The sequence below is a fragment of the Chlorocebus sabaeus genome, chromosome 21, assembly GCF_047675955.1.
Source record: "Chlorocebus sabaeus isolate Y175 chromosome 21, mChlSab1.0.hap1, whole genome shotgun sequence".
Classification (NCBI taxonomy): Eukaryota; Metazoa; Chordata; class Mammalia; order Primates; family Cercopithecidae; genus Chlorocebus; species Chlorocebus sabaeus.
In genome coordinates this window covers 127,286,625-127,312,593 of record NC_132924.1, presented here as the reverse complement: position 1 = coordinate 127,312,593, position 25,969 = coordinate 127,286,625, and the positions used below count along the sequence as shown (strand labels likewise).

At 43.9% G+C, this 25,969-nt stretch overlaps 1 protein-coding gene across 5 annotated transcripts in view; it reads right to left on the bottom strand.

Annotated features, from left to right (window-relative positions):
• The window catches only part of DPP6 (dipeptidyl peptidase like 6), a 1,156,796-nt gene that overhangs the window by 230,201 nt on the left and 900,626 nt on the right, over window positions 1–25,969 (bottom strand). For all 5 annotated transcript variants that reach the window (XM_073009533.1, XM_073009535.1, XM_073009532.1 and 2 more), the window contains exon 7: window positions 2,151–2,232. In XM_073009533.1, coding sequence (XP_072865634.1) covers window positions 2,151–2,232 — 82 coding nt within the window. The remainder of the gene's footprint in view (window positions 1–2,150; window positions 2,233–25,969) is intronic.

Sequence of the window (25,969 nt, the reverse complement as noted above, 5' to 3'; positions counted from 1 at the left end):
TGACAGATGATTTGAGGGATACTGGAAATCTCTTCAATCACAGACTTTTAGAGGGTTTTAAGGTCAACTACTAGAGATTCAGTTGCACGTCAGTCCTGAAAACCTAGGTCTTCTACAATCTTCTATCAAAAAATTGCATTTTTTCCCTTTTTAAGAGTTAATGCTTTGAGAAAAGACAAATTTTATCTCTTTGTTGTGATTGAACTGATGGGTTGGTGTTCCTTGGTCAAGGTCAGCTCTCAACCTCCTCACTTCCTCCTGTCACCCTGTGATTTTGATCAGTTATATATACTTTTCAAAACCTCTGTAATCAGTTTTAGCATTAGAGACATGATCATAATAGCTAAAATATTAATAGTTTCACGGCCTCTATGCTCTTGTTTTTTTTCAAACCAATTCAAGGCAGTGGAATTAATACATAACCAAGAAAATGCGATTGTACTATGGGGAGAAATAAGACTATTTTCATTTGTAAGATAGATGACAGCCTATCCAATACAATTCTACGTGAGCTTTTAGATACGATCATTTTTTGTGCTATTTTAGGAAAAAGGAGCTTTACAAATGCAGGCTTAGGTAATCAGCTTAAAGAGGCAGAAGAAAATGGTGACTTGAAAACGGCAACCATGTCATCTGACCTTCAAACCCGAGGGACTTTCTGCACGTGGCAATATGGTCTCTTAAAAAATGCTGCACAGAACGGACAAATATAATCAAGTTTTAGTCAAACGCAAGGCTAGAGGTGGAAAAACCTGAGGGATCATATTATCCATATCCTTTACTACATGGCTGGGCTGCTGCCTGCAGTCTGACAGCTGGAGGCGCCGTGCAAGGCCAGCTCGACAGTGAGAACCAGGGTGGGAGCCCTCATCTTAGAAATAGTGTTCAGGGCCGTTTTCTCTGCACTGTCCTTCCCATTCATAGAAACCCGGCAGTTTTGCCAATTTGAGAAGAAATCCATGAAGACAGCTGATAGAAACCGAGAGGGCTGCAATGGCCATGGGGGATTTTGCATGTTGATGGGATTGGCCTGGCTCCATCAGGGCCAGCAAATCTACATGCTTAAAAAACCTTCCACAGAGGCCAGGTGCGGTAGCTCATGCCTGTAATGCCAGCACTTTGGGAGGCCGAGGTGAGTGGATCGCCTGAGGTTAGGAGTTTGAGACCAGCCTGGCCAACATAGTGAAACCCTGTCTCTACTAAAAATACAAAAATTAGTTGGGTGTGGTGGCACATGCCTGTAATCCCAGCTACTCGGGAGGCTGAGGCAGGAGAATCGCTTGAACACAGGAGGTGGAGGTTGCAGTGAGCTGAGATCACATCATTGCACCCTGGCCTGGGCAATGAGAGCGAAACTCTGTCTCAAAAAAACAAACAACAACAACAACAACAACAACAAAAAACCCTCCACAGAAAGAAGTCTGAGTTCCCGGAGCATCTTTTGATGACAAAACCATTTGGATCATTCTCATTTGCAGTCCTTTTTTTTTTTTTTTTTTTTTTTGAGACGGAGTCTTGCTCTGTCGCCCAGGCTGGAGTGCAGTGGCCGGATCTCAGTTCACTGCAAGCTCCGCCTCCTGGGTTCACACCATTCTCCTGCCTCAGCCTCCCGAGTAGCTGGGACTACAGGTGCCCGCCACCACGCCCTGCTAGTTTTTTGTATTTTTTAGTAGAGATGGGGTTTCACCGGGTTAGCCAGGATGGTCTCGATCTCCTGACCTCGTGATCCGCCCGTCTCGGCCTCCCAAAGTGCTGGGATTACAGGCTTAAGCCACCGCACCCGGCCTCAGTCCTTTTAATGAAGTTGATCTCTTTGAGCTCACGATTCATCTGGAGTCCACAGAATCTGGAGTCCACAGACACAGCTACAGTTAGGCACCACTTCAACCATGTCAGATGTAGGAACCAAGCACACGCTGTTCCAATTTTAGGAGAATTTGCTATCTAAAATGAAATGACCCTTTTACATATTCAGACACCCTGGTGTATTTGCCCAGATTTTAATTTACACACACACACACACACACACACACACACACACACACACACACACAACACCATACACAGGCTGAGTACAGTGAGACCCATTCAGCTTAGAAATGGAAACTTCCTCAAAACCCAAATATAGTTACCGAACTTGATGGGCTTACCAGCTGTTGGCCTTTAGGGCCCCATCCTGCATACTGAAGTTTTGCATTGCTGACTTCTGGTGGGTCCAGACTTTGAGGATCCCTGAAAACAGAACAAACAAACAAAAACAAAGCAAAATGTTGGGAACCAAGAATTTAAGCTGCTGCAATTTTATCCCCTACCTATAACTTAACTCCTTTCTCCTTCCATGCTATCCATTTCAAGAGCTTGTCTCTTGTGTTACTAAGTAATATGTCTCATTTTGTCTCTATTAGGTTTCTTCAGATGTATATAATTTATATGAAGCTCAAATAGGTCTATCATTGCTTAACCCAAATAGTAAATACTTATTAAGAGAGAACATGCAGTAAGGTCTCTGGATCAACTTCTTAACTCTCCAGAACAGTCAGAGTTAAAACTTAAAATGCAGAGCCATGCAGTGATCTGTCTCCACAATTTGTGTCTCCATCTTTGGTTCTCCTAGAAGATAATTTTTTCTAGGTATCACGCAGGTCGTTATGAACTTACAAACCTGGTGGCATCAGGTTTTGTGCTGGTTTGTGTTGACAGATACAAGCCGAGAGAGAGAGGGAGGAAGGGGATAAATCGAAAGATGTATTTCCTTTCAAAGCTCACTTACATTGTTTATCCTTAATGTACTGATTAAATACCAATACCACCACAACAAAAACCTGTCTAAGCACTTAAAGGTTATGGTGAATAAAGGTCATGGTGGGAAAAATGACAAGAGCTAACACTTTTATAAGTATTAAATATTTCAGTATATTTTGTAGCTACTGTTGTCTCCAACATGCAGAAAAGATTCATTTTCGTGTTTCTTTTGGATGACACCCCTCCATGTGAAGAATGATATCTGTGTTCTGCTGAGTCTGCTGGGCTCTGTCAGGTAAGCACCTCATCACTTAGCTATAATATTTCTTATGTGAGGCCGGGCACAGCGGCTCATGCTTGTAATCCCAGCACTTTGGGAGACCAAGGCAGGTGGATCACAAGGTCAGGAGATCGAGACCATCCCGGCTAACATGGTGAAACCCAGTCTCTACTACAAATACAAAAAATTAGCCAGGCATGGTGGTGGGCACCTGTAGTCCCAGTTACTCGGGAGGCTGAGGCAGGAGAATGGCGTGAACCCGGGAGGCAGAGCTTGCAGTGAGCAGAGACTGTGCCACTGCACTGTAGCCTGGGCAACAGAGCAAAACTCTGTCTCAAAAAAAAAAATTATATATATATATATATTTCTTATGCGGAAGACATAGCTGGGAATGTACCCACTCAACTGTAGAGGGAAATGGTTGAATGGCCTTTGGAAAGGGAGGATGCTGCATTTTAGGGGTTGCATGAACAAAGGAGATGAGGCAGGAAGGGAAGGAAGGTGAAGGGGCTAAGGACATGGTGGACTGGAATCAATAGAAAATACAAAAAGTAACGGCTGAATAAAACTACCAGGAAAAACAAGGAATACATTTAGAGTAAAGAGAGATGGGGGAGGCTAGAGAGTCCAGAATGCCCCAGGTAGTTTTAGATGAAGTGTCTGGGTTTGGAGAAGCCAGGAAGCCTGAGGGTAGAGCGATGATGCCCATTCAGAGAAGACACTGCTGCTTAGAAACCAGCTGCGAAGGCAGCTGCCCAGCGATCAGAAGATGCAAGCAAGTCCTAATATTGCAGGGTCTGTTAATAGATGAGTTTCTAACATTTGCATGGTTTTGTTTTGTTTTGTTTTGAGAAGGAGTCTTGCTCTATCGCTCAGGCTGGAGTGCAGTGGCAGGACCTTGGTTCACTGCAACCTCTGCCTCCCAGGTTCAAGTGATTCTCCTGCCTCAGCCTCCCGAGTAGCTGTGATTATAGGCACCTGCCACAACGCCTGGCTAATTTTTGTATTTTCAGTAGAAGCAGGGTTTCACCATGTTAGCCAGGCTGGAAACTCCTGACCTCAGGCAATCCGTCCTTGTTGGCCTCCCAAAGTGATAGAATTACAGGCGTGAGCCACCGTGCCCCACCAATATTTGTATGTTTTGATGTTTCAAAGTATTCTCATAAGCATAGTTAGTTCCTCTTGAACCCTAGTGTAGAGAAAAGCTTTGATGACTCAAAATTCAGAAGCCAGAAATTAAGATTCATAAGTTGGACTACATAAAAACATAAAACCTCTGCATGACAGATGCATCATAAACAAAAGACATCTTACAAACCAGGAGAAAATTATTTACATCACATGCCGTGGACACATGGCTAATATCCCTAACATACAAAAACTTTGAAAAATTGAGGTTATTAAAAAAAAAAAACAAAAAAAGATAAAAATATGAGAAAAAGACATGAACAGACAATTTACAAAAAGATATAAAAATGGCCCCCAAACATATGAAAAGGTACCCAAATATATATGAAATTAAGGAAGTAGGAATTAAAACTAATTGAGACATCATTTCTCACCTATGAAAATTGGAAAAAGAAGAAAAATGTATGACACGTGATGCTGGGGAGGCTGTAGGGAAACAGGCACTCTCAGACTTGCTTGTCAGGAAGCAAACTGGTGCAATCATTTCAGAGGGACATTTGACAATACCTAATAAAATACGCACTTAACTTTTAGCCCAACAATTCCACTTCTAGACTCCTAGAGAATTCACCTCAAACAATGCACAAATACATGTGCACAAGTTTATATTTATTGTAGTTTTATTTGTAGTTGCAAATATTGGAAACAATATGTGGTTGAATAAATAACGGTACATCCTTCTTTTTTAAGACTGAATAGTACTGAGCAGCGAGTAGAGTAGTAGTGGTTACCAGAGGCTGGGAGTGGGAGGGACTGGGAGGGGTGCTGATAAAAAGATGCAAAGTTTCAGTTAGACAGGAGGAATAAGATTTTGAGATCTGTTGCAGAGTATGGTGATTAGAGTTAATAAGAATGTAATACATGTTTCAAAATTGCTGAGAGAATTATGTTAACTGTTGTACCACAATGAAAAAAGGTAAGTATATGAGGTGATAGGGTGATAGAGATGTTATAGCTTGATTTAATCATTTCATAATGTATACATGTAACAAAATACCATAATGTACCCTGTAAATATATACAATTATCATTTGTTAAATTACAAAAATCCCCAAAACTATAAACACCCCCCCATACAATGAAGTATGGTGCGTGTAAAAGAGAATGAAGAACTCTATATATAGATATGGAGTGATTTCCATGTCAGAGTTAACAAAGCCCAAGAGTATGTGTTATAGTATGTATGTATATATACACATATATACACACACACACATATATATGTATGTATATAGTATGATATAGTTATGTATAATAGAAGAAAGGGATATGAAAATATATATGAATTGAGTATTTTGTGAAAAAAGAAATACAGGAAGTAGAAACCAGGAACCAGATTGATTACCTATAGGGTGTAGGTGGAAAAGGGGTGGAAAGATGGGACTGCTGAGAGAAGGAAGATTCTCTGTAGTTCCGTGAGTAAATGTGTTTCCCCCAGGGGTTTGGACAATCAATTCTGAGACTGTGTGCATATCAGAATTGGATAAATATGCAAATATATTGGAGATAATAAGAGCCAGGACCTTTTTCACTATTGGAGAAAAATGTTATAAGGAAAAGGGGAACACTAAAATAAACTGTGAAGTTTGAAATCAGATTCTCTGAGTATATCTTTTTGTATCACCTCAAGTCTTAGACAACAGTAGGGTTTCAGATACTCCCAAAATAAAACAAACAATAAAAAGGAACCAGGATGTTGGGGAACCCAGAATGGAATAAGAACACCAACAAAAGAACAAAACCCCATTATAAGTGAAACACAAAACCACACTGAAGTGGGTGGAGAGGGAAATAACTAACCATAAGTAACTTTGGGAAACAGTATTTTGACTAAATATGCTAAAGCTAAAATTAAAAACAAACAAACAAACAAAAAAACCCTGTAAATAAATGCCGTAGTTCAGTGAGTAAATGTGTTTCTCCTAGGGGTTTGGATGATCAATTCTAACACTGTGTGCATGCTAGAATTGGATACATATGTAAATATATTGGAGATAATGAAAGCCAAGTTTTTCACTGTTGGAAAAACACTAAACTGTTATAAGGAAAACGGGAACACTAAGATAAACTGTGAAGTCTGAAATCAGAGGTATCTGTATAAACTCACAGTTTTTAATCTCTATGTACACAAAGAGATCCAAAATGTAGATATGTGTGTGTCCATGGGTTAGTATACATACATATATGTCCTGGGTCTGTCCACTGAGAAGGCCTAGAAACAATGACACCCCAGTAGCAATGAGCACAGTTAGCATCTGGATCTTGGTGTCTAAATACCATCACCCAGTAAAATAAAATAGGGATTCTAGGAGGAGCAATTGTATCTGGGCCGGGGCAGGGAAAACACAGAATAAGTCAGGAATATTTTATGGAACCAGAAAGTAATGGAATACTCAAAAAAAATGGGGGTTTGTTGAGAGAACAGGCAGGCTAACCTAAAGGAGTGTCTAATGACTTACACTAGAACAGTTTGATCAACACAAAAAAATGAATGATAGTACTGGATTAACCCATAGAATAAAATAAATACCCATGAGTCTTTACTAATATAAATAATTAAATAAATCAAATCATCAAATTTACAGTGGAAACCTGGCAGACAGCCACTTAAGCAAGTGACCAAGGCCAACATCACCAAAGCCCCGTTGGATATAATGCACTGGGAAGGACAAATAATCATTTATGTGATTTTTTTTTTTTTCACCCAAAATGCAGAACCTTACTCCAATCATGAGAAAACACTGGGAAAAACCCAAACTGAGGGACACTCCAACATAACTGACCAGACCTCCTCAAAAGTGCAAGGTCATGAAAGACAAGAAGAAACTGAGGAAATGTTACAGACTGGAGGGTGCTAAGAAGAAAGAACATCTAAAGGCAGCGTGGGGTCCTGGGACAGAGAAAAGACACTGGTAGAAAAATTGGTAGAATTCAAATAAGGCCTGTCGATGAGTTAACAATATGGCACCCATGTTGATTTCCTATTCTTGATCATTATACTAAAGTTACAAAATATGCTATCACTAGGAGGGGTGACATGAGAAATACAGGATCTTTTTTGCACTATTTTTGCAGCCTTTCTATGTCTACAATTACTCAAAATAAAAAGCTTCAAAAAAAGAATTTCATAGCTTATATCTCATTGGCTATAAAAATTGTCCTAAATAGAAATGAAAAGTCAGATAATTTCCCTCCCAACATACTGTGATCTTGATTTAAAAACTGAAAAAAAAAGAATTCCATATGTAGCATAGCACAGGCCCTCAATATGTGCCTATGAACAAACAAATAAATTAGTAAATAAAGGTAGGTTCTAGAGGTGGCTCTCAGCAAAGATCCTTTTGCAAGTTTAGAGACAAGCCTAACAAATTCACTTTACCTGTGTTTATTTGGAATTTTCTAAGCACAGAGGACAGAGTGGGGGATCAGAAAGACTTAAACTCCATTGCCTTACTTAATATTGAAATTCAGTTTGTTAGATTGTGATTTCCAGTAGGTGTCTAAGATATTCAGAAACAGCAGGGAATTAACTTTTCTTTGATATGACAGATGTAAATTCCTGTAAATGCTAACTAGAAATAACATGGAGTGCCTTGCAAGACTGCATGAACACTAGGGCCAACATGTCATGTGATTCACTAATTCCGATTTTATTACCTGTGCTCAAAGAGTTCCTTTACTTCTTCCATAAGCTAAGATGCACTTCCCTTCCCTCACCACCAACACTTTACAGGAGTTTCCACAGAACCACCCTAGGAATCAAAAGGTTTGCATCCTAGTCCCAACCTTATGATGTATGGATCACACGGCCTTCAGCAACTCTCTGTGTCTTATTTTCTCCTATGGGGACAATCGCTACCCTCCTCCTACAGAATGGTCGTGAAATTCAAGAGAAACAATAGCTATTAATTTATAAACTCTAGCATAGTCCAAAGAGGTAATTATTTTCTTTCTGCTAGCTAGTGACTCTCTCAACCTCTCCATCTTTCTCAGTCTCTATAAGTTAAACAAACGACTCCAAGATGCCAGAAGTGAGTTGCGGCAATCTGTCTTCAAAACCACCAGGATGTCCCTCATGGGCAGGAAGCTGTGAAGTCATGGAAAGAATTCCAAGAAGCTGTAAATTTAATTCTGAACTCTGCCACTAGGAGCAAAGGGCTTGGGGCAATAGAGTAACTGGATCCAAGTTTGTTTCCCTGTATAAAATGAGAATAATCATGTTTGCCTCATAGGGTTGGAATCAATAATCTGTTGTATGTGAAAATAGGTAGCACAGAACTTCCTAGCAGATATTCCATAAATGCTGGTTTATTCATTGATAAACTGGTAAATAATTTGACCATGCAATATAATACACACAACATATATATGTGAATGTGTAGATGTATATGTGTGTTCCCTTAACCTTTCACTTAATTAGAAAGGATCGATGGTTGATTATTGATAAAATGTTATTACAACAACTATGTGTAATTTCTTTTAAAGGCCCAGTAATACGTCAGATATTGGGACAAATTTACTCCATGGAACTCTGTAGCAAAAAACAAATGGGCTCAATCCCTGTGTCAGGTGGGAGACCGGGTTTAGGGTCTCAATCCTCAATCATATTCTCCACATCTGTTCCTATGAAAGGAACTTACATTTTTGCATTGGAATTCGATTTCCTGCAGGGTATCAGATACTTTTCCTTTCAAGTTAAAAGAGGATTTGAGAGTGATTTTTCCAACTTCTTCTCCACTGTGGGAATTCCCTTTTTGATGAGCCACTTGGTGGTCGTTCATCCTCTGCTGCAATCCCCTACTGAATCGCTTTCCTCACACAACTCCTTCTCTGCCCAGACTAGCAAATGCCCAACTTGGTTTTATACTGAATCCACCTCCTCCACATCAACACCTCGACCTTTGAGAACGACAAATGCAATGTCTCCAACCTCAGCTGGCCACTAACCATTCCCATCATCACAACCACCCAGAGACGTGAGACACCTCTGTCCTCAATGCCAATTCCAATCTTTCCTGCTCTCCTCACCTCTCTCTTGTACCTACTGCCTCCTTACTCTAAAGGGACAAGGAGGTGTGGGGCACACAGAGGGGCACAGAAGGCTCTCCCTCCCACACCCACTCCCAGTCCCTCTCCCTTTTGCCTACAGGGCTTCCCTCTCCATCAGCCTCACTCTCAGCCTTTGCCTCTGGGAGGCTCCAGCTTGGCCCAGATTCCCTGTTTCCCTGCAGAAAGACGTGCTTCCTCCTGGACATACTGAAGTACCTGTTGCTCCTCCCTCCTCTCAGTCTCCAGTGACCAGGCATCCCCTTCCCGTCTCGGCCAGCACTCCCTCCTGTATCTCCTTTTATGTTCCAGCCTAGAACTATCAAATACTTTCCTTTCCACTTACCTTCCTGGTAAACTTTTATTATTTATTACTATTTTCTAATTAATAAGCTTAATTTTTTTAAGAGCAGTTTCACGTTTAGAGAAAAACTGAACACAACTACAGAGAGCTCCCATATCCTTCTTCCCCTGCCCTCAGTTTTCCAAATTACAAACATCTTGCATGAGTGTGGTGCATTTGGTACAGCTGATAAACCAATATTGAAACATCATTATTAACTAAGTCCCATAGTTGACATTAGGGTTCACCCTCTTCCTGTGTGTTCTCTGAGTTGTGACAAATCCATCTGTCTTGCACCTGATCATACAGACGTCTTTCGGGTCTCTGCACCTCTGTGTGCTCTGCCTATTCATCCTTCCCACCCCACCAAACCCTGGCAAGCACAGCTCTGCTTACGGCCCCCGTAAGTCTGCCTTTTCCTGAATGTCACATAGTCGGAATCATACAAAATATAGCCTTTCAGGTTGGTGTCTTTCACGAGGAATCTGTGCTTTTGGCTCCTGCAAGTTTTTCCACGGAGGATAGACTTTTATGCTGCTTCAGCCTCTGGGATTTTGCTCCATCAGTCTCTTTCCTTTCCCTAAAGCTGTTCTCCCAAAGGAAATGCAGACGACCAGGACCTCCATCCAGGCAGTTTCTCCACCCACCTCTGAGCACCTCCTCCCACGCAGCCTCTCCACCCAGCCATGAGCACCTCCCCCCACGCAGCCTCCCCACCCATCCATGAGCACCTCCTCCCACGCAGCCTCTCCACCCAGCCATGAGCACCTCCCCCCACGCAGCCTCCCCACCCACCCATGAGCACCTCCTCCCACGCAGCCTCTCCACCCAGCCATGAGCACCTCCCCCCACGCATCCTCTCCACCCACCTCTGAGCACCTCCCCCCACGCAGCCTCTCCACCCAGCCATGAGCACCTCCCCCCACGCAGCCTCTCCACCCAGCCATGAGCACCTCCCCCCACGCAGCCTCCCCACCCAGCCATGAGCACCTCCTCCCACGCAGCCTCTCCACCCAGCTATGAGCACATCCCTCCATGCAGCCTCTCCACCCGCCCATGAACACCTCCTGCCACGCAGCCTCCCCACCCACCTCTGAGCACCTCCTCCCACGCAGCCTCCCCACCCACCTCTGAGCACCTCCTCCCACGCAGCCTCCCCACCCACCTCTGAGCACCTCCTCCCACGCAGCCTCTCCACCCACCTCTGAGCACCTCCTCCCATGCAGCCTCCCCACCCACCCATGAGCACCTCCTCCCACTGCAGGGACTGGTCCAAATCCCAACCCAGGGACTGGTCCAAATCTGAGGGCCACTTTCTGACCTTCTCCCCTGTCCCTAACCCACTGCAATATGGCTTCCATCCATTTTGAAACTGAAATTGCTTCTCTTAAGATCTTCTGTGTCCATCGAGGTGCCAAAGACCGTGGCCTCCCCGTCCTGGGCCTGGGTGGTCTCTCCCGGCGCACGGTTCCGCCGCTGCTTCTCTGTCTCTATGTTCAGGTCCGCCCCTTGTCCCAGTTCTCCCCTCACCTCCCTCTCTGGTCCTCGTCTCCTGTGGGATCTTCTCTGACCACCCTTTAAAAGTCAGTGTCCTGGGCATGACTGCAGCTCCGCTCCTCTCTTCCACACCCTTCTCTGTCACTGTCATTTCAACTGTGTCCACGTCTCTGGCCTCCAGAACTGCGAGGGGCAATTTCTGTTGTTTTAAGCCACGAAGTTTGTGGCGATTTCTCACCGCAGCCATAGGAAGGGAATGTTCCTTCATTTCCCGGTTCCACCAAGGCCCAAAGCGACTTGCTCAGGGCCAGGTAACTGACCAGCATCTGCGGGAAGATTTAGTCAGAGGGGAAAATATCTCCAACTGCCTGAAGGGACAAAGTGGAGACCCTCAGAGGGCAAGGCAGAGGCAAACCCTGGGGGAGCTGACCCTGACCTGCTGCCGTGTCCACCCTACGGGCTTCTGACCCCAGCCGGCTTCCTGCAGAAGTGCCCGGCCCCACCTCGCACATGGAGGCCACGGCAGCACACTCGGCTTAAGCCCCAATTCCCGGCATCAAATGATTTTCCAGCATGTTCTGGATTCTTCTGAAATTCTTAGAGGTGTGAGAGAGAGGAAGACAGGCAGAGAAAAAGGGAATGCAGGAAGGTGCACAGTGATTTATTTGGGGGCTACTTAGTGGCCCTCCATCTTTCTTTCTTTCTTCTTATTTATTCATTTATTTTAAAGAACTGCTGGCAGGCTCGGTGATGAATCATCTCCTGGGTAGAGATGGATTAAAGAAATGATGCAGGAAGAATAAAGTGATCTGGACTTAAAACTATATTTTAAAATAATCACACAATCCATTCCGATTTTGCTTATTTGAGCAATAAACAAAACAGGGCATAAATCATGTTGAAATTTGAAGAGTAAATTAGTGCTGCACAGTTTACTCATTTATCTTCCTAAATGATTTTGAGGGACTGAAAAGCTTCCGAACGACAATAGCATTTGGGAGTTAAGGGGCAAAGCTAACCATTGCTTTTCTGGATCCTAACATTTTATGACCAAAGACACCAAAACATAGCATTCTGAGTGTCTAATCATACGTGTTTTCTGAGTCTTCCTGTGCACTTAGCATGGTGGGTAATATAAAAATGTATGATACACTTGCAGTTCTAAAAGGGAACCTGACACATGGTAGATGCTCAATAAATATTAATTGAATAATTAATTAATGGATGGGTGGATTAATAAGTAGGTCTAGTCTAATCTCCAATCACTGAATGGCTAGGGTCAGTAATACCTTAAACTCATGCAGCACTGAAATATTCCTAGTACCATTTTTTGTGTGTATCTAAATGACACAGTTAAATTTTTGAGGGCAGGAATCCCCATGGGCATAAATGCTTCCTCAGGGGCCAATGTTTGAGCACATACCCCATTAGTAAAATTTCTCCAGACACTCTGTGGTGTATCTGAAGTTCCTTTCCCTATGAAACACTTGGGCCAGGCACGGTGCCTCACGCCTGTAATCCCAGCACTTTGGGAGGCCAAGGCAGGAGGATCAGAGGGGTCAGGAGTTTGAGACCAGCCTGACCAACATGGTGGAACCCCGTCTCTACTAAAACTATAAATATTAGCTGGGTGTGGGCACACCTGTAATCCCAGCTACTCAGGAGGCTGAGGCAGGAGAATTGCTTGAACCTGGGAGGCGGAGGTTGCAGTGAGCAGAGATCGTGCCACTGCACTCCAGCCTGGGCAACAGAGTGAGACTCTGTCTCAAAAAAAGAAAAGATTTGGATACAGATGTTTTCAGGCAGAGATGCTCTACTCACTAAAGACTGATCAGGGTGGCCTGTTCTAAAATATTAGTGACAGCTTCCCTCTCTAATTCAGAGGGACACTTTTAACATATATGATCACAAATAAGAGCATAGTCATCCCTTGGTATCTGTGAAGACTGGTTCTGGGACACCTCTGCAGATACCAAAATCCACAGATATTCAGGTCCTTGATATAAAATGTGTGGTGTTTGCATATAATGTAAGCACATCCTCCAGTATTCTTTAAATCACCTCTAGATTACTTATAATCCCTAATTCAATGTAAGTGTGAATGTAAATAGCTGTGATACTGTATCATTTAGGGAATAATGACGAGGAAAAAAGTCTGTACAAATTCAGTACAGATGCAACCATCCATTTCTTTTCTTCAAGTATTTGATCCAAGGGAGGTTGCTTGAATCCGCAGATGCAGAACCCTTGGATATGGAGGACTGACAGTAGTAAATACTCCACACATGGAAATGGAATCTTTGTAATAAAAGGGAGCCTGGGTCTTCTCTGTCACCGTAAACCTAATATCAAGACCAGTGCTCAACAAACTCTGTGAAATGAAGACATGAGGGGGAAACAGAGGTGAGTTTTGGCGGGGCGTTGTTAAGCGCTAAAGCATAATTTGGGGGTGGGGGTGAAATGTTCTAAAATGGAATGAGATGATGCTTGTGCCACTTGGTGAATAAACTAAAAAAAACAGGTTTATTTTCTATCCATCAATCATCTCTCAACCAGTCTATCTATCATCTATCAATCAATCAGTCTATTATCTATCATCTATCCATTAATGGATTGATCTATTATCTATATCTATCTATCTTTTATCTATCTACCTATTTATCTATCATCTATGTATCATCCATGGATTGATCTATCTATTATCTATCTAGCTATATGTCTGTCATCTATCCATCTACCTATCATCTATCTATCATTTATCTGTCAGTCAATCTATCAATCTGCCTATCTATTTTTAGAGACAAGGTCTCACTATGTCGCTGGAGTAGACAGGCACAGTCATAGCTCTCTGCAGCCTCAACCTCCTGGTCTCAAGCCATCCTCCTACCTTGGCCTCCCAAGCTGCTGGGACTTCAGTCTTATGCCACCATGCCAAGCTCTGTTTAACTTCTTAAAGCTTTCACCTTACATCATATGCATTAAAAACAAGCTTTTGGTCACTTCAAGGGCTTTTTCCTCCTGCCTTTCAGTAAAATCCCATTACAGAACAAAAAAAGTTGCCAAGAGGAAATCTGTTCTTTCTTTTTGGCCTGTGGCAAGAGCAATGACACCCCAGCCTGTGAGACAGGGGAACACTGGAGTTTATGAAGGACAAAGAAAAGCCCTTTAAAGAATGAATAGACATGAACGAAGCCAGTTCTAACAGGTGCTCCCTCCTCTCTTCCCACTCAGAGCATTGTTTCAGCCTCTTTCCCATGTTTTCCACTTTCTCAACCAGTTCACTGGCATCAGCTCTGACTCAGGGAGTTTGCCCTTATTGGCCTCGAGAACAATTGCTCAAACACTCAACTCCAGATGTAGTTTCAGTAAACGTAAGTGGTGTGAAAAACATGCAGAAGACAGAACCAAGCGGCGTCTGGGTCTCAGTGAGCTGCACTCTGACGCAGCGGGGCTCTCACAGCGCTCAGTATGAACAGCGGGGACACAGCAGGGACAGGCTGCACACGCAGCAGCTTCATGCAGCCGGAGGACCTGACAACATACACATGCATGTTCTAGCATGTTCAACACACACGCAGGGAGGTGCGCTCGTGGGCTCTGTCAACGTGATCCCTGATGAACTCTCCCTTCTCCCAGAGAGCTGCTTCTATTATCCGACGACACTAATGAGGCTCTCCACGGAATTATTTTAAACCAATCTAAGTGTGTATATTAATCACACACACACAAAAACACAGACTTAGTGATAATGAATTAGACTAAAGAAAAACACAGAGAAGCCAGTCAATACTAAATCTCCAACAGCTCAGGTAGGAGGAAAAAAAGTAATGAATTAGAAAGCACAGTAAGAATGAACCATATAGGGAAAAAAAAGCCTTTGGAGCAAAAGTAATTTAGATGCTATGTCTAATAAGCAGAGCAGGGCACAGGCGAGGACGCGTTCCAGTGGCTCTGCCTCGCTCCGGCATCCAGGTGCCGGGCATAATCACCAGTTGATGTGTTGGGAGCCTGTGGAGGAGCTCCCTTTTTCACTGTAAGATTCTACTACTAATTCTCAGGACATTATCCTGATCATGCCATCTCCTCTTCCATGCACTACAGATTTCAACCTTTTCTGTCCTTCCTTTAAATTCCTAAGGCATATCTGAGACTTTCATGTTGATCTTATCTAATCTGGGGGCTTATGATTAGAAAAAGGCCTGAAACCATCTTGTTATTTGGAGTACGGCTTTCTATGAGGGTGCCCTGGGAAAAGGTTTCCAATTATTGGAGAAAACCGCCCAGCATCCTGGGGTTGTGGGGGTGCAGACCGCAGCTGGAGGAAGCCTTGGTGCGGGGGAGTGAGGTTGGCCTGGGATTTCCTTTGTGACTTTCAGTTTAGCCATCTCATCCTTTCCCTTTAGGCTGCCCATCTGTAAACTGGGACGGCGGAAACCAGAGTCGTGCTGAGAATGAGTAATGTTGCCGAAGCAATTTGGAGACAGGGCTCAATCCTTCTAGACTGTTTTAGAAGCAGCAGCCAATCCTCAGCCATGCTAATTTGGGCAAAAGACCTGACACAATTAGGGCCCTGCAGCACTGCAAAGGATTCTTCTCCTGACTCAGCTGACCCTAGCTCCCGCGTGATGCTCATATCATTCACAGCCAACACTGCTTGGGGTTTAGTTTAGCCCATGGAAGGGGAGGTCTCATCGCGGTAGGGTGCAGAGAAACTGGGGAGTGAACTGCAACTAGGAAAAAGGGGAATAGATTTTTAACAGGCTGCAGATATAGTTGATTTAAAACTACACTCATGCAACCCCAGGACATCACATTGTACAGTTCTTATATAGTCTAATAGGAGCACAAAGGGAATTTATTCATTCTCTAATGAATGTGGTTTCTGTAACCATATAGGAAATTCCTTGACAATCAGAATGGTTTCCTTCTCCCCTGACCCCTCAAATCCACAGTACCTAGTGCAGTGCTAGTACCTAGTGTAGTACTAGAACCTAGTACTAGACTGGAACCTAGTGCAGTACTGGCACCCATGAAGTCATACCTAGTGCAGTACTGGCACCCATGAAGTCAGAAGTGCATACATTAATACTGCCTGAGAGCGCCTCTTAGCATTTCAAAAAACCAATAGAAATGTACCTTCGGGCAATGGTGTGGTGAATCAGTTAGGATGTACACAGAGATGTAAGAAACTGACCTTCACATGAGAAACTGGGACCTTGGTTGTCTAAATTTTCTGTGCTAATGAAAAGGTTAATTGTAGACAATTCTCATCCTTCCAACCTCCCCCTACCAGGTAGGATTGCCTTCATGCATCCAGTTGGATGTAGGAAAGACAGCTGCTACAGGCCAGGGTTGAATTAATTTCTAGTCTGGACCAGCAGAAACATGAATTTTGTGTGGTTTCTTTTTAACGCAAGTGCTGTGGCCACAGTCGCAGGCTGCATGTCAGCACTGCCCTTGGGCGTCTGATATCCTGGTAACATTGCGCCATGGCTGAGCTGAGGGTCCTGGGAAGCCAGACAGCTTGACTCAATAAACAACTGTGTCTTCTCCTGTAAGTGCTGTGCTGTTGGGTTTGCCAGCCCTCACTTGGGAATTAAGGCCTTCTCAGTAAGGACACACCACAGCTTATCTTCTTTTGTAGGACCCAAATGTCAGAAGTTAGGCCACGTCACCAGGATGTCCAAGTGCTGATGGCTCTGTGCTCTTTTTCAAAGCCTTTAGGCAACAGACAGACCCAGCCCAGAAGCAAGCTACTGGGATATGCACAGTTTTTTGTGGTTTTTCTTTTTCTTTTTTTTCTTTTCTTTTTCTTTCCTTTTCCCTCCCTCCCTCCCTCCCTCCCTCCCTCCCTCCCTCCCTCCCTTCCTTCCTCCCATCCTCCCTTCTTTCCTTCCTTTGTTGCCCAGGCTGGAGTGCAATGGTACAATCAGAGCTCACTGCAACTTTGACCTCCTGGTGGGCTCACATGATTCTCCCACTTCAGCATCCCAAGTTGCTGGGCTCACAGGCACGTGCCACCATTTCTGACTAATTTTTTAATTTGTATTTTTGTAGAGATGGGGGGCTTGCTATGTTGCCCAGGCTAGTCTCGAACTCCTGGGTTCAAGAGATCCTCCCACCTTGTTCCCTTAAATCCCAAGTGAGGGCTGGCAAACCCAACAGCACAGCACTCACAGGAGAAGACACAGTTGTTTATTGAGTCGAGCTGTCTGGCTTCCCTCCAAATGCTGGGATTATAGGCATGAATGGCTGCGCAGGCCAACAGTTTTGAATCTGTTTTATTTCTTTTGTTCTTCCTTAGGAGGACTACCAAGAGGGGCAGTTATTGAAAAAAACTCCTTCTCTCCAAAATCTGGCCAAGGAGTGAGGACTTCATGGAGCAAGCAGGAACTGGGCTTTCTCAACCACTCCTGAGGGGAGCGCCCAGGGCCACGTGGAATCCGCTCCATCAGGGAGTGTCTGTCTCATCTCCTGCCTCTTATTCCTATTTGTCTTCACTGCTGATGCGTCATTTAGAAAGTGCCACAGAGAGATCGTTTGGAGGGATGAGAGATGGCACAGTCAGGCCGCTACTCCTGCAGGTCGGACACCGTCACCCAGAGGCCCCAGGCGACAGGTAGAGAAAGGCCAGCGTGGCCTGGCATGGAGGGTGCAGATCTATGTGCAGTGAGCACCGATGCGCCTCCCCACAGCGGCAGGTGGAGCCACCCCCGGACATGGTGGATTCCACCTGCCATGCACAGTGACTGGGTAGAGGGCAGAGGGTCAAAAAAGTCAGTCCTGGGGTAGTGAGTTAAGAAAAAGGCAGAGTTCTTAATGGTGCAGCCACTTTGGAAGACAGTGGGCAGTTTTGAATCTAATTAAAGGTACATTTACTTATGATCTGGGAAGTCTACTTCTAGGTATTCACCCAAGAGAAAGGAAAACACGTCAGATGAACATCTGTGTGCCAATGTGCACAGCACTTTTATTCATACTAGCCCCGAACTGGAAACACTCAAATATCAATGAAATGTTGAATGAAGAAACACATTATGATATCCATGCAACAGACCACTCCTCAGCAAGGAAAAACAAATGAATGCAGACACCTGCCACAACACGGGTGAATCTCAAAGGCAATTATGCTAAGGAGGCCAGCTGCAGAAGGTAACACACGCTACAACCCCCTCAACATGACATTCCAGGAAAGGCAAAAGTGTGGGACAGATGGCATGGCAGCGCTCGCCTGGGTGGAGGGTACGGAGGATGCTCTGGGCAGGTGCGACCTCCCTGAGTCTTGTTTGTGGGGCACTTATGTCATTGCACCTATTTGTCAAAAGTTATTAATGATGCCTTTAAAAAGTGTAATTTGTTTTCTTTTTTATTTTTCTTTTTTCTTTTTTATTTTTTGAGATGGAATCTCCCTCTGCTGCCAGACTGGAGTGCAGTGGTGTGATCTTGGCTCACTGCAACCTCTGCCTCCTGGGTTTAAACAATCCTCCTGCCTCAGCCTCCCAAATGGCTGGGACTACAGGCGTGTCCCACCACGCCCAGCTAATTTTTGTATTTTTAGAAGAGATGGGGTTTCACCACGTTGGCCAGGATGGTGTTGATCTCTTGACCTTGTGATCTGCCCGCCTTACCTTCCCGAAAGTGCTGGGATTACAGGTGTGAGCCACCACGCCCGGCCCAAAGCGTGATTTTTATTAGAAGTAAATTGTACCCCAATAAACTTGTCATTGTATACGCACAGTTGGTGTTGGTGTGTGCTCTTCCCACCACCATCCAGACAGACTGACCTGCTCCCTCTCTTTGAGTGATGCCCTTTCCTGGCTGAGGCTGCCCTAGATGTTTGACGTAGGCCAGTGTCCCCAGTGCACACACGGTGGGGGGATTTGTGTTCAACCCTCTGCAGGAGCACAGGGGAGACAGGAGGTGATGTAGAAACAAAACAAAATCAACTAGACAGCAAGGGACAGGTGGGGCCTTTCCCTGTCCATCCCCATGCTTCGCATCAGGCCTGGCATTTGCGAGGGGCTCAGTGATTTATTTTGTATTTATTTATTTTTTTAGACGGTTTTGCTCTTGTTGCCTGGGCTAGAGCGCAATGGCACGATCTTGGCACATTGCAACCTCTGCCTCGCAGGTTCAAGGGTTCAAGCAATTCTCCTGCCTCTGCCTCCCAAGTGGCTGGGATTATAGGCACTCACCACCATGCCTGGCTAATTATTATTATTTTTTTTAATATGTGGTAGAGATGGGGTTTCACCATGTTGGTCAGGCTGGTCTCGAACTCCTGCCCTCAGGTGATCTGCCCGCCTCGGCCTCCCAAAGTGCTGGGATTACAGGCGTGAACCGCTGCACCTGGCCGGGCTCAGTGATTGTCTGGGGAGAAGGAACACACAGCACAGCACACACATGAACCACGCTTGGCCACCCAGGGAGACACTCATGGGTCTTTCTCTTTAACATCTGTAAACAGGAAGAGTGCCACCCTCCAGGATGTCAACAGTTCTCTCCCAAGAGATTAATGGCTAGTTCAACACGCGTGCCGATTCTTCAGCACAAGAAAGTGATCAACAGCCAAAATTTAAAAATAAATAAATAAACAAAACACCTTCCATTTTAGATGCAGTGACTTGTAACATCTGGCATGTCTGTCTGAAGCACAGACTCCCCCCAGGGCAAACATCCACAGTTAAGGAGGATGTAAGACTGGACCTCACTAGAGGGAGCCCAGGGCAAACGTGAAGTTGGCCAGGCTCAGGAACAGAATAACAACCAACATCCGGTGCCCCTTGACGTGGGTAGACCCCGGAAGAGCCGGCTCTGCCACATCTCCTCCATGCTGCAGACTTTCATACTCTAACCCTTCTACTGAATATCATTAAGTAAATCCCCAAGAACACAGTTAATCTGAGATCGACCCTTATTTCTCCAAGTTTCTTGGGTGGACAAGGAGATTAATGCCTGAGGGGAAACTTTACTGGCATATTCAGAGACAGAACTGTTATTTCTCAGCTCCCATGACAATCCTGGGTGTCACTTATCAAGGGCAGCAAGTAAAGGGGTGGGCAGGCCAGATGACCCCAGCTGGACACTAAAATCACCCAAGGAGCCTTCAAAGCCATCCTGAGGTTCCCTCCTCAGAGGTTCTAGTTTAACCCATTTGGGGTGGGGCCCCAGCATACACATTCTTGCTCTTCAATATGGCTTAGTTCCTTAATTCATTTCCTCCAATGATCAACCAACATGTATGGGGTCCACCCGTATCACGAACCAGGGACATGGGTGTAGAGTTTAAGATGAACAAGGAGCCTGACCAAATGATGACTCCTGTGCATTTTCACCTCATTTTCAAAGAGACTTGTTTGTTTGAAAATCTTTTAGACTTGCTAAGAAAGTACCTAAGGGAGGTAAATGATTCCACTGAAAAGAGTAGCTGCAATGACTCCCTTTGCAGGTGGCCGATGGTATTCCAGCCACTGACGACCTTCGGCTTGTTATCTGAGACCTGCACCCAGAAACAGCATATGACCTGTTGGTGCAGCCTCTTTTCCCACTTTTGCCATTCAAAGTCACAGTGTCACCCTGCGCAACAGCCACTGGTATTACAGGCAGAGTCCACACCCTTCCTACCCAACTCCTCTCTCTGACATCTTAGAACGATGGAGAGAAAGAAGTCAAGTAATACATGGATATTGAAAGCCTTCCTAAACATCCCCTTTAGAAAAATCCTATCTACAACAATGGAAGTAGCCATTTAACACAACAATAAATTCTAGTGTGAAATGAGAAGCAGTTCTGACTCTCGGCATTCAGGGATTTTTTAGAGGAGGAGGTTTTGGAGTTGTGGCTTGAAGGGTCAGAAGAAATTGAGTACAAGAGGCACAATGACCAGGACATTTCTGTAGTGCGCGTGTGTGGGAAGGGGCATGTGTGGTGGGGAGGAGAATGAAGTCAATAGAGGTGTGGACAACCAGAAACACATTCCGTGTTAGGGAGCAATGACTGGACGCACTACGTGATGTGGTTCATTCTTACAAGGCTGAATGGGAGAATACAAACCTCAGAGGCAAAACTCACTGATTATAGCATTCTTTCCTAAAGAGCCTGGGCATGGTTTTAGTCTGTTTTTAAATTTAGAGCTCCAGGAAGACACTATCAATTGGTCAGAGTTAACAGTGAGTATGAGATTTATTTTCTGTCCCAAATTTAGGGAAATTTGACAAAGGGTGGCTAATTAGATTTGGCCATATTATGGAAGGTCTTGGTGCCCACCATGAATAGAGCCCCCAGTATTTTCCATGAACCAAAGCAGGCCCTTAGAGACACCACCTCATCATACAGTGTTTCATAGAAACTTCACCATAAACCCCATGCATTAGGCAATTAATATATGGATGGAGTAAGTGTGCCCAGAGGAGCAAAGTAACTTTTCCATGACTACAGAGGTAGAAAGGAAGACTGGGGATTTACGCCCAGATCTCCTTGACTCTAAAGTCCATATTTTTTGGTGATGGTTACTAGAAGTCTGGATTTCAGCAGGAAGGAGGGATGGAAGGAGGACAGGAGGGGAAGGGAGAAAGGGAGGGAGAAATGGCTGAGACCAAGTCTTACAGGCAGATGTATGAGTTGTTCACAGTTCTGAAAATCCATAAAACCAAGTAACAGTGGAATTCTCCCCTCTTCAGTACCATGGTAGAGACACATAAAATGCCATTTTATTGGGAGGCCAAGGCGGGTGGATTGCCTGAGCTCAGGAGTTCGAGACTACCCTGGGCAACACAGTGAAACCTCGTATCTACTAAAATGCAAAAGAAATTAGCCAGGCATGACGGTGTGCACGTGTAGTCACAGCTACTCAGGAGGCTGTGGTAGGAGAATGGCTTGAACTCGGGAGGCGGAGGTAGCAGTGAGCCGAGATTGCGCCACCGCACTCCAACCTGGTAACAGAGCAAGACTCTGTATCTTAAAAAAAAAAAAAAAAAAAGCCATTTTAAGAAGATCTCTCCTGCATTTTTGCTTCACACTGGTGCTTCCCCAGTTTACATACACAATCCTAGTCCTGCAACTTCTGGCAGCTGTGAAGGTAACTTGCTCTGCAGAGGCAAAGCCTGTCTCCGTGTGCGCAGCAGCTGGGCCCTGGAGACTCGCACACAGGAAGAAAGGGCTGGAAAGGAATGCGCTAACCAACACAGGTGCTGAGAATTCTCGCGGCTGCCCTCCTGAACTCGCTACCTACAGACTGCTCATGGTAGAGAGACTTCTCAGGATGGCACCAGGCTCAACTCACAAGGAGCCCAGGCTGCCACAGATTTAATTAGAAGGACATGGAATATAAACACTTGAAATCTGTCTTCCTTTTCCAATAGAACGCCAGCTACTCATAATCACCATTAGTGTGGTTTCTACATTGTATAGCCAGGTTTCTACACCGTTCCAACCTGGCTGCTGATTGAATCCAGAATTCTGATCTTCCTTTTTCTTCAGTGTGTGCTGTACATAAGCAGAAAACTAATTCGAGCCTCCTGTTTTCATGACATTCCTCTTCTGCTCAGAAAGGTTGCTATGTTCTTATTGTAAAGACCAATAGCACTGGGTTTTAAACACTGAGTGTTTCAGTCGTCTGCACTCTAGGTACCTCCTAAAACCTACCTAACCCTATGCCTGCCCATGCTGAGTCCCAGGTGAACACTCCAGCAGCAGCCTGGTTGGGCACCTCATTAATTCGAGGAAGTGTTGGCTCATGCAAAGGTCAAGTTCATTTCATGTTTTACCCTGCCTGGAGTATCTCCCTCCTGTCTTCATCTATTAAAAAGTAAACAAACAAACAAACAAACAAAACTCAACTATGAGGCTCAGTTCAAGTCAAACTTCCTTCTTGAGATTGTTTATGACGGTGACGCCTTCAACCCTCTCCTCCTTCTTTGGTGTGCAGTGTTAAAAATCCTCACTTCACGCCTGTAATCCCAGCACTTTGGGAGGCCGAGGTGGGTGGATCACGAGGTCAGGAGATCGAGATCACCCTAGCTAACACAGTGAAACCCCGTCTCTACTGAAAATACAAAAAATTAATCAGGAGTGGTGGCACGCGCCTGTAGTCCCAGCTACTCAGGAGGCTGAGGTAGGAGAATTGCTTGAACCTGGCGGGTGGAGGTTGCAGTGAGCTGAGACCCTGTCACTGCACTTCAGCCTAGGCAACAGAGCTAGATTCTGTCTCAAAAAAAAAAAAAAAAAAAAGAAAAGAAAAAAAATTACTCATTTAAAGGACTTTATAACATTTTATTATATAAGTCTGTATCTTTCCTTTGCAACAAGATTTTAATTTCTTAAGGATAGCAACCATGCTTTCATTGCTCCAGATAGTATTTCAATAAGTATTTGCTCACACAGTATCTTTTCTGCTTCCATTGGAAGCAAAACAAGAATGCTGAAAAGTTAATTGCAGAAGGTCAGAATGAGATGAGATTAAAAAAAATTATTGAGTATTGAGAATTGTAGATAGTTGAGGCCATAGATACCTCTTTTAAGAGGGAAATTAAAATTACAAAGACATTATAATTACCTGAGTGTCATGAAACAAGCCTCAGCTTAGACAAATTATTAAAGAGAATTGTTTGATTGTAGGGTTATATTATTCCTTCATTTGTAACAGAAAAGATTTTCAAGATGGCTAGAAACTAAAGTCTGATAATATTTAATTATAAGACTACAAATATATATTGGGTACATACTACAATATTAACTAATAACTCACTAGATGCAAAATTCTTTGCTGGGTGTTTTGCATATATCATTCCACTTAATTCTTTTTTTGAGATGGGGTCTCGCTCTGCCACCCAAGCTGGAGTGCAGTGGCACAATCTCAGCTCACTGCAACCTCCGCCTCCCAGGTTTAAGCGATTCTTGTGCCTCAGTCTCACCATGCTCAGGTAATTTTTGTATTTTTAGTAGAGACGGGGTTTCACCATGTTGGCCAGGCTGGTCTCGAACTCTTGACTTCAAGTGATCCATCTGACTTGGCCTCCCAAAGTGCTGGGATTACAGGCATGAGCTACCACACGCAGTCATTCCATTTAATTCTTCTAACAAGCCTATGAGGTGGGTACTATTTTGTTTTGTTTTGTTATGGTTTTTGAGATGGAGTCTTGCTCTATCTCCCAGGCTGGAGTGCAATGGTACAATCTCGGCTCACTGCAACCTCTGCCTCCTGGGTTCAAGTGATTCTCCTGCCTCAGCCTCCTGAGTAGCTAGAATTACAGGCGCCTGCCACCTATTAGCCTAGGATTACAGGTGCCTGCCACCTATTAGCCCAGCTAATTTTGTATTTTTAGTAGAAACGGGTTTTGCAACAGGCCAGCCTGGTCTCGAACTCCTGACCTCAGGTGATCCACCTGCCTCGGCCTCCCAAAGTGCTGGGATTACAGTTGTGAGCCACCACACCAGGCCAAAGTGGGCACTATTATGATGATGTTTTGATGTGGATCCTAAGACCTATGGAAGTAGGACAGCTCTTGAGGTCACACAGCCAGAAGTCAACAGCAGAATGGGCTGAAGTTCAGGTCTATGTGGCTGCAGGGCCTAAGTCATTGCCTGGCATGATGCTATTAGGCTGGCACTGGGCACTGTACTTTCTCCACCTAGATATCTATTTCCTAAATAAACAGAACACTCCTCTGGATCACAGTCTATAAACTTAAAGAGCAATTCCAGGTAGAAGGAAGCGATGTCTCAGTTTCCTATTTCCACAGATACAGAATGTGGCTTTAAAAAGTCAACTACAATTCTAAAGAAATACACTTTTTTCACAATTTTGTTTGGTGCCTGAATATTACCAGTAGGTAAGCAAAGTTACAGCAACAATATCCACAGATGATGGCCAGTCATGTAAAAAAATGCCTTTGAACACCCAGTAGTTTCTATTCTATTATGGCTCTGAGTTTGCCAGACCCCCAAAGGCCAACATTACACAATAAAGCAATATGACCAATTTTTCTTCAAATTGATTTTGGTTATAGAAAAAGAGTCCATATGTCTCTCAGAACAATCCTAATGGATATGAGACTACATTTTAGAAATACGGTATTACTACTATTAAAAGTGTATTATGTGTATGTGTGCATATAGAGCTAAGTAGGTAGATAATAGACATAAATACAGATAATTTTGCCTTTGGCTTTAGAACCTAAGAAAATATAAAGACAAAACTAATTCTAGAAAAAAAAAGTCATGCCAGGAAAATGTCATGCAGTAGCCAAGTCTACAAAAATATTTACTGGAAACACCTAACAGATCCTTGACTCCACCATGAAAGATTGCTTTATTTTATTAAAATTCTGATATAAAAACTTTTAGAGAAACACTTTATGTTAAAAATAACTAACTTTGGTTCTGCTAAAATATAGATTTGTATAAAAGTCATGTGTCATTTTAGGATACAATTTAAGAATAAAATTTTTGGAAGCTTGGTATGTCAAAGTCAAACAAACCTACCCTTAGGTAATGGATTTTTAATTATATAAAAATTCTGCTGTCTTGAGAGTCTCATCGCAACTCCTGCCTTCCATGCAGAAAGATCTCTACCTGGCCCCAGCTATAGAGGTCACAGCCATCGAAGGAGGGAAGCTAACAGTGGGGACAGGGGACTGAAAGGGGGATGGGAAAGGTAGTCCCTCCTGAAACTCTTCTGATTTGCAAAATGGAAGGACACTAGAAATCAGAGGGCATGAGAACGTTAATTAGACCTTTTTCTCTGGCTGGTTGGAAAGCCTGAAGCTAAGAAAAAAAAAATCAAGTTATAAATGACAAAACCATCCTGAAGATTGCACAGCCTCTGGCTTTAATTTAGAGGGAGGAGTGAGGAAAGGAAAGATAAGAATTAGTAA